At 35.1% G+C, this 16,489-nt stretch overlaps 1 protein-coding gene across 2 annotated transcripts; it reads left to right on the top strand.

Annotated features, from left to right (window-relative positions):
• On the top strand, nt 893–16,483 carry LOC18589349 (pumilio homolog 6, chloroplastic). Of its 2 annotated transcripts, none has more exons than XM_018127261.1 (10): nt 893–1,022; nt 3,083–3,814; nt 4,132–5,567; nt 6,624–6,765; nt 6,931–7,038; nt 9,889–10,101; nt 10,209–10,319; nt 12,110–12,304; nt 13,360–13,531; nt 15,613–16,483. In XM_018127261.1, exons 2-10 carry the CDS (start codon nt 3,173–3,175, stop codon nt 15,633–15,635), a joined length of 3,042 nt encoding a protein of 1,013 aa, XP_017982750.1. In that variant the 5' UTR covers nt 893–1,022; nt 3,083–3,172; the 3' UTR covers nt 15,636–16,483. The 2 variants fall into 2 exon arrangements, with proteins under 2 accessions (XP_017982750.1, XP_017982751.1); XM_018127262.1 differs by lacking the exon at nt 893–1,022 and adding an exon at nt 2,638–2,677.

Genomic DNA, 16,489 nt, shown 5'->3' with positions numbered 1-16,489 from the left:
TGCTGTGAAAACATGATTGATGACATAACTCAAAATTAGTAAACAGATGTTTCAGTTTTGGATTTTTCATTACCTCTTGCCTCTTGCTCACTGAAATATAATTTATTTGCATATACGATGCTCATTTAATCTACTATATAGTTCCTACAATTAATACGCAACAGTTGTAGCATAAAGTAAGCGCACTCCATATTATTCTTCTATAGAAAAATCACACTATTGATTTCCAGCTCCACCTCTCCTTAGCATTCACATCAATGGAAAAATAATTTAATTTTGACCAATTCCCAAAATCTTATTTGTAAATTACAATCCATAATTTAATCATCTCATTGATAATTTATTAAAGTGAAAAGTTCTTGTACTTTTAAGTTGAATCAAATAAATTTTTATGATTAATGGTTGGTTAATTGATATTAATAAAACGTCAATTATCATTTTATATCCACGTAATGTCTATATGATTATTATCTATATATAATATAAAATAATAAATAATATTTTGATTAATAATAGACAATCGATTATTATTTATAAAAATTTATTTAATTTAAAAATTAAAAATATAAAAATTTAATTTAAAACAATAAAAGAATTGTATTATGACGTGAATATAATCAAATTATTACGAATAATTTGAATAAAAATAAAATTATAATTATTACGTGTCACTTGTATGCAATATGACAATGGTGCGAATCGCGGTTTTGCAAGGGCTTGCTGTTTTGTACATTTCCGAAGCAGCAAACAGAAGCTCAAACTTAGCCAAAGTCGTGCTCTGGCATTAGCGCTTTTTTCCTGTTTATAGCAACATTTTTTTTTAAAAAAAAGAAAATTTCCCTTGACTAAAACTAATTTTGTCATTTTAGAGCCAACTCCTTCACTCTTTCTGTCGCTTTGAACACTTCCTCTCTCTCTCTCTCTCTCTCTCAAAGTCTTTTTTGTTTCTCTCTTTGTGGAAACTGGAAAGAAGGAATCTTGGGGTTTTGAACAGTTAATCTTTGCGGCATCAGTGTAACTGGGTAAGAGAATCTTCCTCTGTTTTTGCTCAGTCTTTCTCTTGTTTTTCCTTTTTAAAAGTTCACTTAGGGTTTCAAAAGTTAGTTTTTGTCTTCACTAACTATTGCTTATATTTTCATTTCTTTCTATTATTTGCTTGATTTTTCTTCACGGGTTTTTCATTTCTTTCATTTCTTTTGACTTTCAATTAGCTCTTCAAGCATTTTTCTTCTCAAATTTTGTTTTTAGTTTTTATTAATGGACTGTGCATATAAGTATTTATTTGGTATTTAAGTATGATATAGCTAATTCTGTTTTTTAGCTGTTTCAAATCAAATTAGCTCTGTGTAATCTGTGTTAATGAAATTGCTGGTCATATATTCTTTGCCGCTGGAAGTTTCACTGTAATTAGAGGTAATAATTACCAGGATTACAAGATTCTGAAAGAATTGGAAACAGGGCATCGATATTCTCCTGTTTAGAGCTTTTACTATTTTCTTGTGGTCTGTAATTTGGGTCATGGCTGGTGTTGTTTTTGTTTGCGGTTTTTTATTATTGGGATTGGTTCAGTGTACTAGAGAATGAAGGTTGCATGATTTTGTCTGGTAATCGTTCAAAAAAAGTGTTTTTATTATATTTTTGTTAATCTAAAAGCTATTGTCGTCTTCATTACTTTGACATGCACAATGATATCTGTCTGATTCATGGCTGCCCTTTTAAGATAGAAATTTAAGTCAAAGCAAAGTTCTTCTTGTTGCATCTTGAATGAATTGAATATTCTAAATATTTCCAAGTTTATTTTATTAGATGACTTTAGTCATTAATGAGTCTAATTGTTTAATAACTCATGTCTTTTGTACTGTTCTCCACCCATTTAAACATGACTTGTACTCATCATTATTTTTTTCCCAATATCAAATTGATGAATTCATGATTTGCAGCTTTTCTTTGCAACCAATATATGTGCTAACTCTTATCAGCTTTGTTGGTCTCTTGATGTTTGTGGTGAGGTTGTTTTAATTAACACTTACTTTTACTTGTGTATATGAACAATGTCAATGAGGGAACTGCCAATATTCATAATCTTGTGGTTTTGTTTTTATGCCTAAATTTCTGGGAATTCCATCTTCAGGGTTTGCAAAGTGTTAGTGTTGCCATCAGGAGTATTTTTCTGTTAGTAAAAGTAATGTTAGAATGGAGTTATTTCTGATTGATCTTCACCTAGTAGAATTAGATATTCATATTTAAAGTATGCAATGCATACTCATCCTTGTGTTTGTGTTTTTGTGTCAATCTGACATATAACACTCTTTGAGTAATATATATATATATATATATATATATATATATATATATATAATACTCTTCTTGATCTTCTAAAGTTGGCAGATAATGAAGTGGTTATAGTTTGTTGGCAGTCCAGTTTATTAGTTACTGGAAATATGCTAAATGATGCTTTGCTCTGGTATAAGTTTAGTTATTGAAGTATGCAAATATTAAGTTGATTAATTATTGTCAATTTATGTTATAAGTTTGTGGGCTATCCTGTTTATTACCTCATACATATATATAATACTCTTCTTGATCTTTCTGAAGTTTGCAGATAAGGAAGTTGTTATAGTTTGTTGGCAGTCCTGTTTAATAGTGCTGGAAATACGCTAAATGATACTTTGCTCTGGTATAAGTTTAGTTATTGAGGCTGCAAATATTAAGTTGATTAATTATTGGCAATTGACCTTTTAAGTGTGTGGGCTATCTTGTTTATTAGTTACTGGAAATATATATATATATATTTATATACATATATATATTTATTATAATACTTCTTTGATCTTCTAAATTTGCAGATAAGGAATTGGCTATGAGTTTGTGGGCAATCCTGTTTATTAGTTACTGGAAATATGCTAAATAATACTTTGTTCTGATATGAGTTTAGTTATTGAGGTTGCAAATATTAAGTCGATTATTGTATTGTGAATTCACCTTGTTTAGTACTTTTTTTTCTTGTTTCTGAAAATTATCAAAACATTACTTGTCCCAGTGTTTAGTCTAAGAATTTTTGCAATGTTTTCATCTCTTCTAGATCGAAATAGGATATCATTTGGCTGCCATTCAAAGGACCATGTGAGATCTCTTATCATTCACCATAAGGAAGGAGCGGTGCAAATTTCTCATGGCCACTGAGAGTCCAATTAGAATTTCAGAAATGAGTGGAAAATGGCCCACCCATCAGGAGGCTGCAGCATTTTCAGCATCATCTACTAATGTCGCAGCAGAAGAATTAAGACTGCTTCAAAGGGGTCATAGGTATCTTCCGAGTGGAACAGAGGCAGTCCCTAATCGTAGTGGAAGTGCTCCTCCAAGCATGGAGGGTTCTTATTTGGCCATAGATAACCTTATATCCCAGCAAAACCCCACTGTTAATTTGAACTCAGCTAGTTTGAACAGTGCACTAGAAAAATGCCAGTCTGAAGAACAGTTATGTGCTCATCCAGCTTACATAGCATATTACTGTTCAAATGTCAATCTTAACCCTAGACTTCCTCCTCCACTCATCTCATGGAGGAATCAGCATCTCAAGTGTCAAATTGGTAGGTTTGGCAATAATCAGGTTTTGAGTTCTATAGATGACAGTGGTAATACTTTTTTGCATTTCTCAAAAGGCTCCCTTTCTACACACAAGGAAGTGCCAGAGGATGATCAGTCACCCCGACAATCTTCTGATGATTTGATAGAAAGCGCTAATGGGTTTTTGTTTGGACAGGATGCAGCTTCACTGGTTGGCCAACAGAAAGAATCTGTCAATTTAGTACAGGTAAAGATCTTGGTAACAATTTTATTTGTTGCAACATGTCAAATTCCCTAATTGTTAATTAGCATGCTTGGGTGCATTTGTCATTCTTTTGTTGAGATTGGAAACACTCCAGCTTCAATTGACAGTAACCATACAGGAAGTTTTTTATTTACTTCTTGGGAGAGCTGCAGTGGGGGGGGTGGGGGAGGGGGGGGGGGGGGGGGGAGGTGGAGGTGGTTGTGAAGCCTGAAGTTTGTTGAAATCCCTCACAAGTTCTCACGTTGTTTTGTTTGGGTTGCGTGTTTGTAACTGATAAGTTTTTGATTATAAACTTACAGGAAAACTTCCCCTGCACTTCATCACCTGTATATAATCAGTCTCAACCTCTAAGTTATGGAATAACAGAAATGGATTATTGTGACGGTGATTCCAATTCCCTGCATGACCTCTCTATTAGTGCTGCAAGTACTATTACATCAACTTTGGACGCAGATATTGGGCTATCATCAAGAGCTGATCAAAAGACTATACCTAGTTCAAGCTCATTGTCCCACCCTTGTACAGCAACCGCATCGTCCGTGCCTTATCTTCAAAAAGGAGTTCTACATAACAGAGATATCCATCTGAAGGATGAAGCTATTGTTGGCGATGCTAGTAGTTCAGATGTTTCTGTCATTGAGTCTGAGATGAAAGGTCTTAATATATCTACCCTGCGCCTGCAAAATTCTGAAAATCATAAGAATCAAGAACAGAAGCGACGTAACTATCAGAATAGTTTGGTCCAACACCAAGGACCATTCCAACAACCAAGCAACCCATTTCAGGTTCAAACTGCCAAGTCCCAATCAACTCCTCAGGGAGTAAATGGTGCATACATTGGCATGGATCAGTTTATGCAAGCCCCCTCCAAGTTTGCAGCTGAGGTACAGCCGGTACTCCAGTCATCTGGGTTCACACCACCATTTTATGCAACTGCAGGATACATGCCTACACCAAATCCATTTTATACAAACGTTCAAGCTCCAGGTTTACATTCTCCTCAGTATGGTGTAGGTGGATATGGTTTTAATTCTTCTGCTGTTCCCCCATTTATCACTTACCCACCCAATGGTGCTATTCCATTTGTTTTTGATGGCCCTATGGGCCCAAACTTCAATGCTCAAATGCCTGCTGTTTCATCTGGTGGAAGCATTGCAAATGGAGCTGATATGCAACACCTTAACAAGTTCTATGGGCAGTTTGGATATGCAGCCCAATCTTCCTTTGGTGACCCCCTTTATATGCAATGTTACCAACAGCCATTTGGGGAAGCGTATGGTATTTCTGGTCAGTATGACCCTATGGCTAGGGGTGGCATTGTTGGGAGCCAGAATAGTGCTTTTGACTCTCATAAAGGGTCAAACCTTGCTGCTTGCACGGAGGATCAGAAACTACAACATCAGCGAGGTGGAGGATCAAGTAATCTGCATACAGGTAGAGGAGGGTTGATGAGCCCTCATTACGTTGGAAACCCTCAAAACATGATACAATATCCGTCTGCATCGTTTGCTAGTCCAGTTATGCCTGGATCTCAAGTAGCGGGGACAGGTGTTCCTGTTGGGAAGAATGACATTAGATTTGCAGCTAGTTCTGGTATACATTCTGGATGGCAACCTCAAAGAGGATTTGAGAGTTCTAATGACCCCCAGATATATAATTTTCTTGAAGAGTTGAAATCTGGGAAAGGCCGAAGATTTGAGCTATCTGATATTGTAGGACATATTGTTGAATTCAGGCAAGTTCTAGACTGCAATTAATATTCATTTTGTTTATTTATTTATTTATTGGGTAAATTACAAAAAATACCTTGTGGTTTGACATGAAAGACAATTGCTGCCTACGGTTTAAATTCTAACACTTAGCCACCCTGTGTATTTGTCATTTAGCATTTGCAATTTGCTTGACATGTTAACTCTATAGACATGCGAGGGTCACATGTTTTGCCTCTTACTGGAAACTTCTTCTTGTTTATGCTGATTTCAATTCTAGCATATCAAAAGAAAAGCTAATACAAGAAAATTGGACTTCTCTTTTGTTCCCTTTTACTGTATCTGACTTTCTCACTCTAGACTTATATTCTTCCGGCCCAAATATCAGAAGATATCCGCACAGAATCAAAATCCTAAGAACAAGTGAAACAAAATAGCCATCCAATGCTGCCACTCCCAAATTCAAAATTGAACACATACCCATCATTCTCCAAGTCTGTATACACAGAAGGCAACAATCATGATAGCGACTTTGTGCTTTCCAAAATGATTAACTTTTTCAAAACCTTCATTTGCATGAAATTGATCAGAGCCTTTTAGACTAGTTTGTCAAATTAAGGTATGGAGATAAAATTTTTAAGAGAGAAAGGCTTGGATAAGGATGAAAGAGAAAAAAAAAAAAGAAGGAACAAATTAGGGGTGGGAGGAGGGAGGGTGCACAGCTGAAACTTGGAGCCATGCTCCAGCCTTTGCTTCGGAAGGATTTTTCTTCTTTTGGCTAGAAACCTTGGATGATTAAAGAGAGAGAAATTACATAGGCTTAGAGAGAGAGTTGAAAGTTTCTGGCAAATGAGAAAACGGATGGAGAAAAGAAAAAAGTTGGCTACATGGCTGAAAGTGAGTGGGATTAGTTAACAGTGTTAATCTGGTGGCTAAAGGAAAAATCCTCAGGTACTTAATTCTCCCTTTTTGAATCTGAAGGGGCAAAATTTTCACCCTTAACCACAGGGTATTTTGTGTAGTTTACCCTTATTATTTTTGGCACTGGAACATTAAATAACAGCGGGAAGTTTCAAATATAGTGCTGATCAACATGGGAGTCGATTTATTCAGCAAAAGTTAGAAAATTGTAGCATTGAGGAGAAGGCGTCTGTGTTCAAAGAAGTTCTTCCACATGCTTCCAAACTGATGACTGATGTCTTTGGTAACTATGTCATTCAGAAGGTGTGTTCCAAAATACCTACCAAAACTTTTATATATATATAAATATATATATATAATATATATATATATATATATATATATAATAAACTACCACATTTTGTATAGTTTGTAACTTCTGGTTATCTGGGTTTTCTGAGTTAATCTTTTTACATTGTCTATTTGCAGTTTTTTGAGTATGGAAGCCCTGAGCAGAGAAAGGAACTTGCCTATAAGCTTTCTGGTCAGATTTTGAATTTTAGTCTGCAAATGTATGGCTGTCGTGTAATACAAAAGGTATTTCTGATCTCTACACCATACTAATGGGTGCCAAGCATACGTTTTATCCCATTTTTGTGCATCTTTAAACTTGTAAATCTGAATTGTCTTGGCTGCTTGTTTTTACCTTTCATTTTCTGCTTTTCTTGCATGTAAATAAGGTAGGAGTCTGTGTTAGCTTTCCCGAAATGTGTTCTGATGGTCGTTCTTTTATTATTTACTTTTGTTTTGTATACATATTCTACTATGATACAACATGCCACTTATTCTTTATGTAGAAGAAAAGTCCATTCTAAGGAGAATGCTTAGAATCTTGACATATATTTTACTAGGTACAGGAAATAGAATTATATGTACATAATATAGTGCTTCTCTGCTAGATTCTGTGGATAGATGTTCCTATCATGTTTAAGTCTATTCCTGATTAAGAAGATTCATATGCTCTTTTCAATATATGCTGAAGAATTTCTTCCCAATGAATCTTTTTTTTACTGGTAATATGTATGATTGTGCTTTTCAGAAGTGTACTGGATGCTGATTTTCGTATACCTAAAATGTTTCTTAGATTCATTTGTTGAAATTTTGTAGCAATGAGGATCAATAATGGGCCCCAACTTTTCTATTTCATAACTAATTCTGTCTTCATATTAGAGCCATAGGAATCTTTTTGTAGTAATCTACATCTTGGCAGATGTATTTGTTACTTGTTGATGTCTTTGAGGGGTTGGATCTGAACTGGATCATTCTGGACTAAAGCTTGGTGTTTGTGTCACACCAAGTGCTTTAGAGAAGTAGGCAGGGTGCTTCAATCCCACATCAGGTAGGTTGGGGATTTTCTGGTGATTCCCTCTCCAATGCTTAAGTCAGTAGGTGTCAAGAAGAGAGAGGAGAGGGAAGGAGAAGATGAGATGAGAGAGAAAAGAGGGAGCATGAGAGTGAGGAGTGGAAATTGTACTTGGGATCATGTGCATTAGACTTGGCAATTTGTGTTCGCATGACTTAATTGTGTTGTGTAAACATAAGGTATTAATAGTTATATGGGTAAACACGAATACAACATGATTAGTTGAATGTGTCAAGGTCATAAACACATACATGGATATGTTTGTTAAAAGTGTAACACGACATGATATGCTTAACACGTTTATTAAATGGATCGGATTAAATTTATTACGATACGACATGATTGCTAACCTGTTTAAACTATTAACATGGTTAAATTAAAACATATTTTGTTAATAATTTAATTATAATATATATACAAAGAAAATATTACTCTATTATTCAAATTTAAAACAAATAATCATAAAACATCCATAACAAAACAATAATATCCATTATGTGAAAAATCCATCAGCATCAACATAAGCATAATAAAAATCCAACAAAAACATCAACATCAACATAAGAGTACCATAATAAAATCCAAATAATATTCATAATCCATCCGCATAATAAAACATCAAAAGCCAAGATTGAAGACTCTTGTCACTGCCACATATCATTCTCATGCCACAAAACCTATTTATAAAATAGAAACAATATATTAATAGAATTAGATAAAATTTATGCAGGTTACTTATATGGGTCATAAATGGGTAAACAAGTTATATGGGCTGATAACATGATTAACTAAATGAGTTAAACTGGTTAAGCAGGTTTGATACATATAAGACATGCAATTGTTGTCTTAAATGTGTCGAAACGATTAATACACAGAACACAATTACCATAAACTTGCTTAACTTCGTGACTTGTTAACATGTTGTGTGCAAAATTGCCAAGTCTAATGTGCATAGCTGTCATATTTAGCCTTCCCTTTTAGGTACAGGTGGTGTCTTTTGATACAGCCACATAGGCACCTCGCCATATGTGGGTTTCATGGGCTACTTAGATGACTGTCCTTTCAGGGACAGGTGGTGTCTATTGATAGCCACATAGGCGCCTTGCCATATGTGTTTTATGGGCTTCTTAGATGGTTCGGCCTTAGGCCAAGTCATAACATTACTCATATGCAGATGCGTTTTTCATAGAAAAACAGACAGTTATTGAGGGCAATTTAGAGTATGCTACTGCTTCTATTAAAGTTGGAAGTTGAACTTTTGGTATATTTGTAAAATCCATGGATATATGGGTAGTTCTTTTATACTTTGGTTAATAAATTGACCCAATGAACTAGTTTTTACTGTATTATTAACAGTTAAATTGCCTAACTTATTTGTCTTGGATTATTGTGCATAATTTGATTAAATACGTAAATTACCTTGGATATAAAGTTTCTGTGTTCTTCTATTTTGTGGTACATGCAAAAGTTCACAATTTCTGTGCATCTGCCATGTGTAAAAGCAACTGCTGTATATCTATATCTGCTTCCTTCTTGACCTTTAGCAGGTTTTGTTTTCCTGTTGTTTTGGTGGCAAGGGTTGGTTGCCGTTGTTCATTAGCATGGATGCAAATACATTTAGTAATTTGTTGGCTTGGGCTGATTGGTAGCATAGCTTTACATTGCTTATATAGTTACATTCTGAACTTAATCGTGTGGATGTTTGTTTATTATGCTTGTGTTTTGCTTCATCTATTGAAGATGATGTTAACAAATATCATAATTTCTGGAAACACACTTTTTTTGCCGATATAAGGAGGTGATTCTTTTCAGTTTTTTCATCTGTTTTCTTTTCCAGGAGGCTTTTAGTTAATGTTTTGAATAATATAGGTTGCTTTGCGTGCTAGATTCTGAGATAATTGTCATTGTAGAACATAAAACTATCTTGTTTGGCAGATATCAAGTATTTGCTTCTTTTAAGAATTGATACTTGTCGCTTTCCATTCTGAGAACGAAATTAGTTTTGACTTTATATGCGCATTTAGGCACTTGAAGTTATTGATCTTGAACAAAAAGCTCAGCTTGTTCGTGAACTGGATGGACATGTTATGAGATGTGTACGTGATCAAAATGGAAATCATGTCATACAGAAGTGCATTGAGAGTGTTCCTACTGACAAAATTGGGTTTATAATTTCTGCTTTTCATGGTCAAGTTGCCACACTTTCTACTCATCCTTATGGTTGCCGTGTCATACAGGTAAGATTACACTTAGGTGGACTATTGGAGCTTTCCTTCTTTCCTTCTCCTTTTTCATCCTTTTCTTGACCATAGAACACTATGGAGCTGTTTTTTGTTTCTTGTAGAGGGTTTTAGAACATTGCACAGACGAGCAGCAATGCCAATTTATAGTGGATGAAATCTTGGAATCTGTTTGTGCTCTTGCTCAGGACCAATATGGGAATTATGTTACCCAGGTTAGTGTTTCTTTATGGCGGTTGGTTGCAATTTTAATATCTGTCTGGTGCAAAGCTTGTCAATTTTGGAATTTGTGATTGCTTCTGATTCTTCCAGTAATTATTTATGCGTTTGATATACCCAGATAGCTAAGGCACTCCATTCATTACAAAGTAATGTTATTTTGATAGTTTATACCTGTTTGCAACAAGAAATACAGCTTGGGTTCTTATTAATATCTTCCAAAATGTGTTTTGTTACATCAGTTACCAAAATATTTGACGCGATATGGACATGATTCTTTCATCACCAAATAAAGAATTCTAATCAGGATTAGATGCTCTAATGGCACTTAAATCTTTTTTCTTTAACCATGATACTGTGTTCAGGAAACTTTGACTTCGTTTCAGTTTGGTTTATTATTTTTACTGTTCAATGTAGTTAATGCTTCAAATCATAAAGCTGTATCTTCCTAGTACAATCTTAGTTTATTTTAGTTAGGGTTAGTTAGCAAACCTGACGGTCCATTGATGCAGCACGGGAGAATAAAGAGTAGGAGACGGAGCAATAAGGTTAGAGGGGAGAGAAGATAGGATAGAGATAGAAAGTAGAGAGAAAGATGGAGAAATGGAAGAAGAAAGAGAAAGAAAGAACTTAGAAGAGGGAGAGAGAATTTCAATATTCAAACATCAAAATGCCAAATAATATAACAAAATAAAGTATTTACAGTTACAACATGTAACCCTAGTCCATGATGAAGAGCGAATTCCCAAACTAACCTTATTATAGATCATATGCTTAAATATTCTAGTTATCCTTTATCAGCCACTAATTAGTAGTTGGTTGTTTTAGTTTCATCTTATTACTTAGTTTTGTGCTTCTGCTGAAATAGTCTTGTGGGAACAACAGAGATCAGTGCCAGACCTGAAAAAGATCTTACCTGGTTTGGTGCTAACCTTAAGCCATCAGGAAAAAGAGGATTACCAGTTTTTATTTTTATGTTTTAAGGTCCAGTCAGTAATAAATTGCAGTTTTTGTCTATTGACTGCGACTGGAGAGTGCATTATTTTTTGTAGAAATCTTAGGCTGTGATGGCTGTTCATGAATCTGAGGTACTTATGTTGCTTTTTTTGTAGTAGTTTTTACCCTTTTCATATGATTCTTAATTTCTAGACTTGAATGAACTTAGGGCATGTAGACCGGGGAAGCTGTTTGGAAATGAGTCTGATACTTCATAATTTTGCTTGTTTTGGGAGGATGCAAGTGTCACAGGCCTAGGCCTGAACCCAAAAGAGCAGCCTATTAGGTGAAGTGAGCATCCCTCTGAACATGCCCAAGATCACTCTAGCACATCCAATGTGGGACTCAGTTCACTCCTGCTTGCATAGTCTTGCATTGTACTGCCTCCAAGTCCACATGATAGTACCCCTAGGGCCATTGTCATGGGCTTGGGCCTCAAACCAAAAGACTAGCCTATTGGATGAAATGACCATCCCTTTATATATGCTGAAGATAACCTTAGTATGTATCCAATATGGGACCCAGCACACTGACACACCATGACACAAGCACCGTTCAATCCTATTACTGTTGTTCTACATGTGTGTGTTTTGTGCCTGTGCATGTGTGTTCATGCTCTGATTTTTTGTCTTAGTTGATTCTCATTTTTCTTTAATGTTCTTGATTTGAAGAATGAAGGTTTTTTCAAATTCTGTGTGTACCTTCTCCAACTGCATGAATGAGATATCTTTTCTGTTATAATTTCCTCTTTCCATTGTTGATGTCAATCTAAATGCCATATCATTTGCAGCACGTATTGGAGAGGGGAAAGCATCAAGAAAGAAGCAAAATTATTAGCAAGTTGTCTGGGTATATTGTGCAACTGAGCCAGCATAAATTTGCATCAAATGTTATTGAGAAATGCTTGGAGTATGGTAGTCCCTCTGAACGAGAAGTAATAGTTGAGGAGATTGTTGGACATACTGAGGGAAATGATAATTTATTGGTACGTCCTTATAGTGCTTATGATAAATAACGGTTGTATAAATTGCAGCAATGTTCTCTAGCCTGAAGGAAACAGATTGGATTATGTGCAAGATTTCTACTATGAATTTTATTTCCTATTCATATTTAACAATTGATACCTTTGTGAACTTGAATGAGCTGGGCTGTACATATGACTTTACTGCTTAATTTAAGATATTAAAGAAAAAGAGTAAGAATTGAGAAGAATTGAGCTCAATATGTGTCTGTTGTTTGAGGAGAGGTAGAGAACCAATGACTGCTCCATCACCTGGAAATCGGAGATTGGCATTAAAAAAAAACTAGTTGTTTCTTTCTTTGTTAATATCTTAATTCTCTCTTACTACACCTTCATGGTGCATGTCAAAACACCAGTTTGTCTGTTAAAAAGGAAAATGAAGTCTTACTTAAGTATGTAAGTGTATATATATGTATATATTAATTTATTTTTCATCATATTTGTGATAAATTAAAGCAACAGAAAAGACTTTGAAAGAGAATGGCTTTTATTTAGCATCTGATTTGAGCACATTCTGCCAACCCCTTATCAATTTTCTCTTGGAAGTAAATTATGTGTATAAGATGAATTTTTTGTGTTTTTTACCTTTTCTCTTTTATTAGTCTTAAATATAATAAACTTGATGGGTGTCATGTTCTTAAATGCTTGATTTCACTCTACTCCTATGGAGTGATCTTTGTGGAAATATGTTGTTTGGTTGGTTTATTTTTTTTTTTGGGCTTTACAATTGTTTTGTTTTAGACATGCTAGCTAAGGGTTCATGACTTATAGAAATTGAATGTTTGCTGATCTTGAATAAGAAAATGCTCCTCCTAACATTTTTGTGCCTTGTCTTACTTTTCCAACTCCATCCTACTTGTGAAGGTTCAGATTTTTGTTTTTCTTGAAGTCATTATTCAATCATCCAATTAAATCATAATTGTTTATAGATTGATAGCACTTACTGCATCTGATGTGAGAATTTTGAATATGAAGTTCTATTGCACTTAGTTAATGTGTTCAATTGTTTAATGTTCCAGATAATGATGAAGGACCAATTTGCAAATTATGTTGTCCAGAAGATTTTTGAAACATGTACAGATAATCAACGAGCAGTACTGCTTAGTCGCATCAGATTGCATGCTCATGCTTTGAAAAAATATACTTATGGAAAACACATTGTTGCTCGGTTTGAGCAGCTATTTGGAGAAGGTATGTGCTAGTAGATTCACTGACTTGCTTGTACTCTTGCTTTGACTTATGCTTCCTAAATTTTTAAAAAATTTTGTGGTATATTTCTTTGTGGTCATAAGTTTTTTTTCTAGCTTGATGCCATTGTTAATTATCTCTATCATGCCATGAAGTTGTGTTTTGGTGAACCATTTTAGCTCCATGGGTTTGCTTCTCCCTTTGAAGGCCAATTACTTTATTAATATTTTCAAATCTGTTCGCATCTTCTAATGCATTGATGTTGTCTACTTGTCTTGAAGTAAAGCTTCTAAAGTCACCATGAAGAATGGGAACAATAACAAATATAAGTGAGTGGTGAGGGTGCAAGAACATGATATTTGAGTGGACGGAAAATGATGAGTAGCACATTAGTACATAAAGGTGTTAAAAGACTAGGTAGCACATTAGTAGATAAAGGTGTTAAAAGACTGCATCTTGAAAAATGCCAATAAAATATTGGATTATCTGTCAAAATTAATGACTTAAAGGCTTGTGGATTATCTAATTGTTGGAAGGTGGTTTTGTTTCACTGGCTAAATCTATAACTATTTGCCAGCCAGGGTGGAGTGGAAAAATGGGTAGAGGTGGTCAGACACAGCTGATCAGGAACCGAAGGGCATCTTTTCTTTTTCTGTGGTTGTTTTTCCCTTGATGATAAGAACAAACATAATGATATTTTTTTTTCGGGGGGGGTTGTTTGGGGACAGTTTGCCTCCTTTGAACACAATTTTTTATGACACTTGACAAGAGCAATAAGAATGGTTTTTTGTTTTTCTTTTTTTGGGTGAGTGTATGTTTGAATCTTCAAAATCAGTTTTCAAGAAACAAAACCATATTAATCCAGTTAAAACAACAAGGAGTTCTCAAAAGCATAGGGTGTTCCATTTTAAGGGTATTGAAGCCTCTGAGAGGGAAACCATGGGGGTTTGATGGGGGACAACAAAAATGGTTGAGAGAAATGAACTTAGGAGCCCTCAGATGAAGTTTTGGGTGGTTAGAACACTTAAGAGGGTAGGATACGAGTTTCTGATGAGGCATGACTTGCTGATGCAAATAATCATTTGCATGTGAATGAATCAGTTATACTGTAAGGTGTTTGAGATAGAATTATGGTTTCCTTTCTGTATACTCTTTCTTTCGTTTTGTATTTGTTGGTTGGCTAAGGCATCAGAAGACTGAATGTTGTTTGGTAAAACCGAAAGTTGAAAGAATTGAATATTTCAAGAGCTGAAATTTTAGCTGAAACATTTAATTGAAATGTTGGATAGCTAAAGCTACTGAAGGTTGAATAAATGTTATTAACAATTGTGAAGCTACAATACACCACGTTGAACATATATTTTAGGAAAATTAGATGAAATAATGTATAGTGATATTGGCTATGGTTGTAATGATTACGATTATACTCTGGTATTGATGCTGATAATAATCATGATATTGATGTTTGTAATTTTGCTGATGGTTAAGGTGGTGAAAAGTGTCAAAGGGAATAATGGTGGCAGTTGTATTTCAGCGGCGTTGGTATTGGTGAGGCTGCATGGGTGTTGTTAGTATTTATAGTATTGGAGCCATAATATTCTGATGGTTGTAGGGTTAGAGTAAGGTGGTGACAGATGGTGTGGTATGGTGGTCGTGATGGGTAGCATTCTTGCTGCTTATAATATTGTGATGATGGTGCTAATGGTCTTACTGATGGTTGTAGGGGTAGAGTGAGGTGGTGACAGGGTGTGCATGGTGGTCATGATGGTAGCATTCTTGCTGCTGATAATATTCTGACAAACACTTGTAATAAGTATGTGAGGAGCAACTTGATACCTAAAATGAATTTTACAAGTTGATTGCGTAGTCATGATGTGTCATAAGACTTGGTCAGAGTTGAAGATTTAGGTTTATTGTTTATTGGTTTTATGTTGGATACTTGACATATAAAGCTGTCATTTCCCATTTCATGAAATAATAATAGTAAAAAAGTGGTTATATTCCATGCTATATTTCTTGGAGGATGAGATGCTTGACCATAGTTGATGTTAACCATTTAGAGTATGTTCTTCTCCTGCATACAGAAAATCAGACTACAGGGTCTTGATACAGACATGAAGGGAGTTTCTGGGATGTCCTCCAAGTGCTGTTGAGGCTGGGAAAGCATTGCAGTGAAGGCCTGTTCATTGAACGGTTCAAAGTCTTGACATGGGTTCCTGGGCGGGTGGATTTAACGATGGGCGTCTGATGGCTAAGCCCTATGATGGCCCCTGCTACAGGAAGTTTCAATCATTAGTGACAGTGACAGGGTTTATACTGTTCAACCAGTAAATATATGTATATCTGTCTGTGTTTATGTTTGTGTAGCATAATTATTCTACCCAAAAAAGAAAATGAAAAAGGAAAAATAGAATTATGGGATTCTATGTAGGAGATTGCAATATATTTTAAAGGGGAATTACTTGGAACTCGGAACTCGGAAGGAAGCCCTTCCTGATGCTGTAAAATTATTTACTGCAACCGTTATGCATGCGTGGTTTTAATGGAAAAGAAAAAAAGTATGGGATCTGGAATTTACATCCTTCTTTGTGACTTTGCACAGAAGTTGAAGCTGCCATGACATTGACAGATGGTAACTATAAATGGGGACAAGAGAATTCATGGCATCCCAGAAACTATTATACCTAATGCATCAAAGGGCAGATGCTGGGTTGGTAACTGTATCATTACGGAGCTGGTAATTGGATGGGTCAGATTGGGTCGAGTTGTTTCGAGTTTGGTTTGGTTCATTTGTGGATAGTAGGTGGTTTTAAATCTGAATCATTTCCAAGTGTAACATTTGGATTATTTGAATTTGTGTTAGTTTTTATGTATGTGGTAATATATCTCATGCTGTTGTCAATAGATTATAAAAGGATTAATAAACAACTATGAATTTAGTATTAATTTTCCTCAGATTTC

The sequence above is a fragment of the Theobroma cacao genome, chromosome 9 (genome assembly GCF_000208745.1).
Source record: "Theobroma cacao cultivar B97-61/B2 chromosome 9, Criollo_cocoa_genome_V2, whole genome shotgun sequence".
NCBI lineage: Eukaryota > Viridiplantae > Streptophyta > Magnoliopsida > Malvales > Malvaceae > Theobroma > Theobroma cacao.
This window is presented reverse-complemented; position numbering and strand designations above follow the sequence as displayed.

What these genes read in the sequence shown, in the direction of transcription:
- LOC18589349 (XM_018127261.1), top strand. Translation starts at nt 3,173, where the DNA reads ATGGCCACTGAGAGTCCAATTAGAATTTCAGAAATGAGTGGAAAATGG. An exon ending in GGACATATTGTTGAATTCAG is followed by an intron (nt 5,568 to 6,623) that starts GCAAGTTCTAGA and finishes TTTCAAATATAG; the next exon opens with TGCTGATCAACATGGGAGTC. An exon ending in TGAGCAGCTATTTGGAGAAG is followed by an intron (nt 13,532 to 15,612) that starts GTATGTGCTAGT and finishes TCCTGCATACAG; the next exon opens with AAAATCAGACTACAGGGTCT.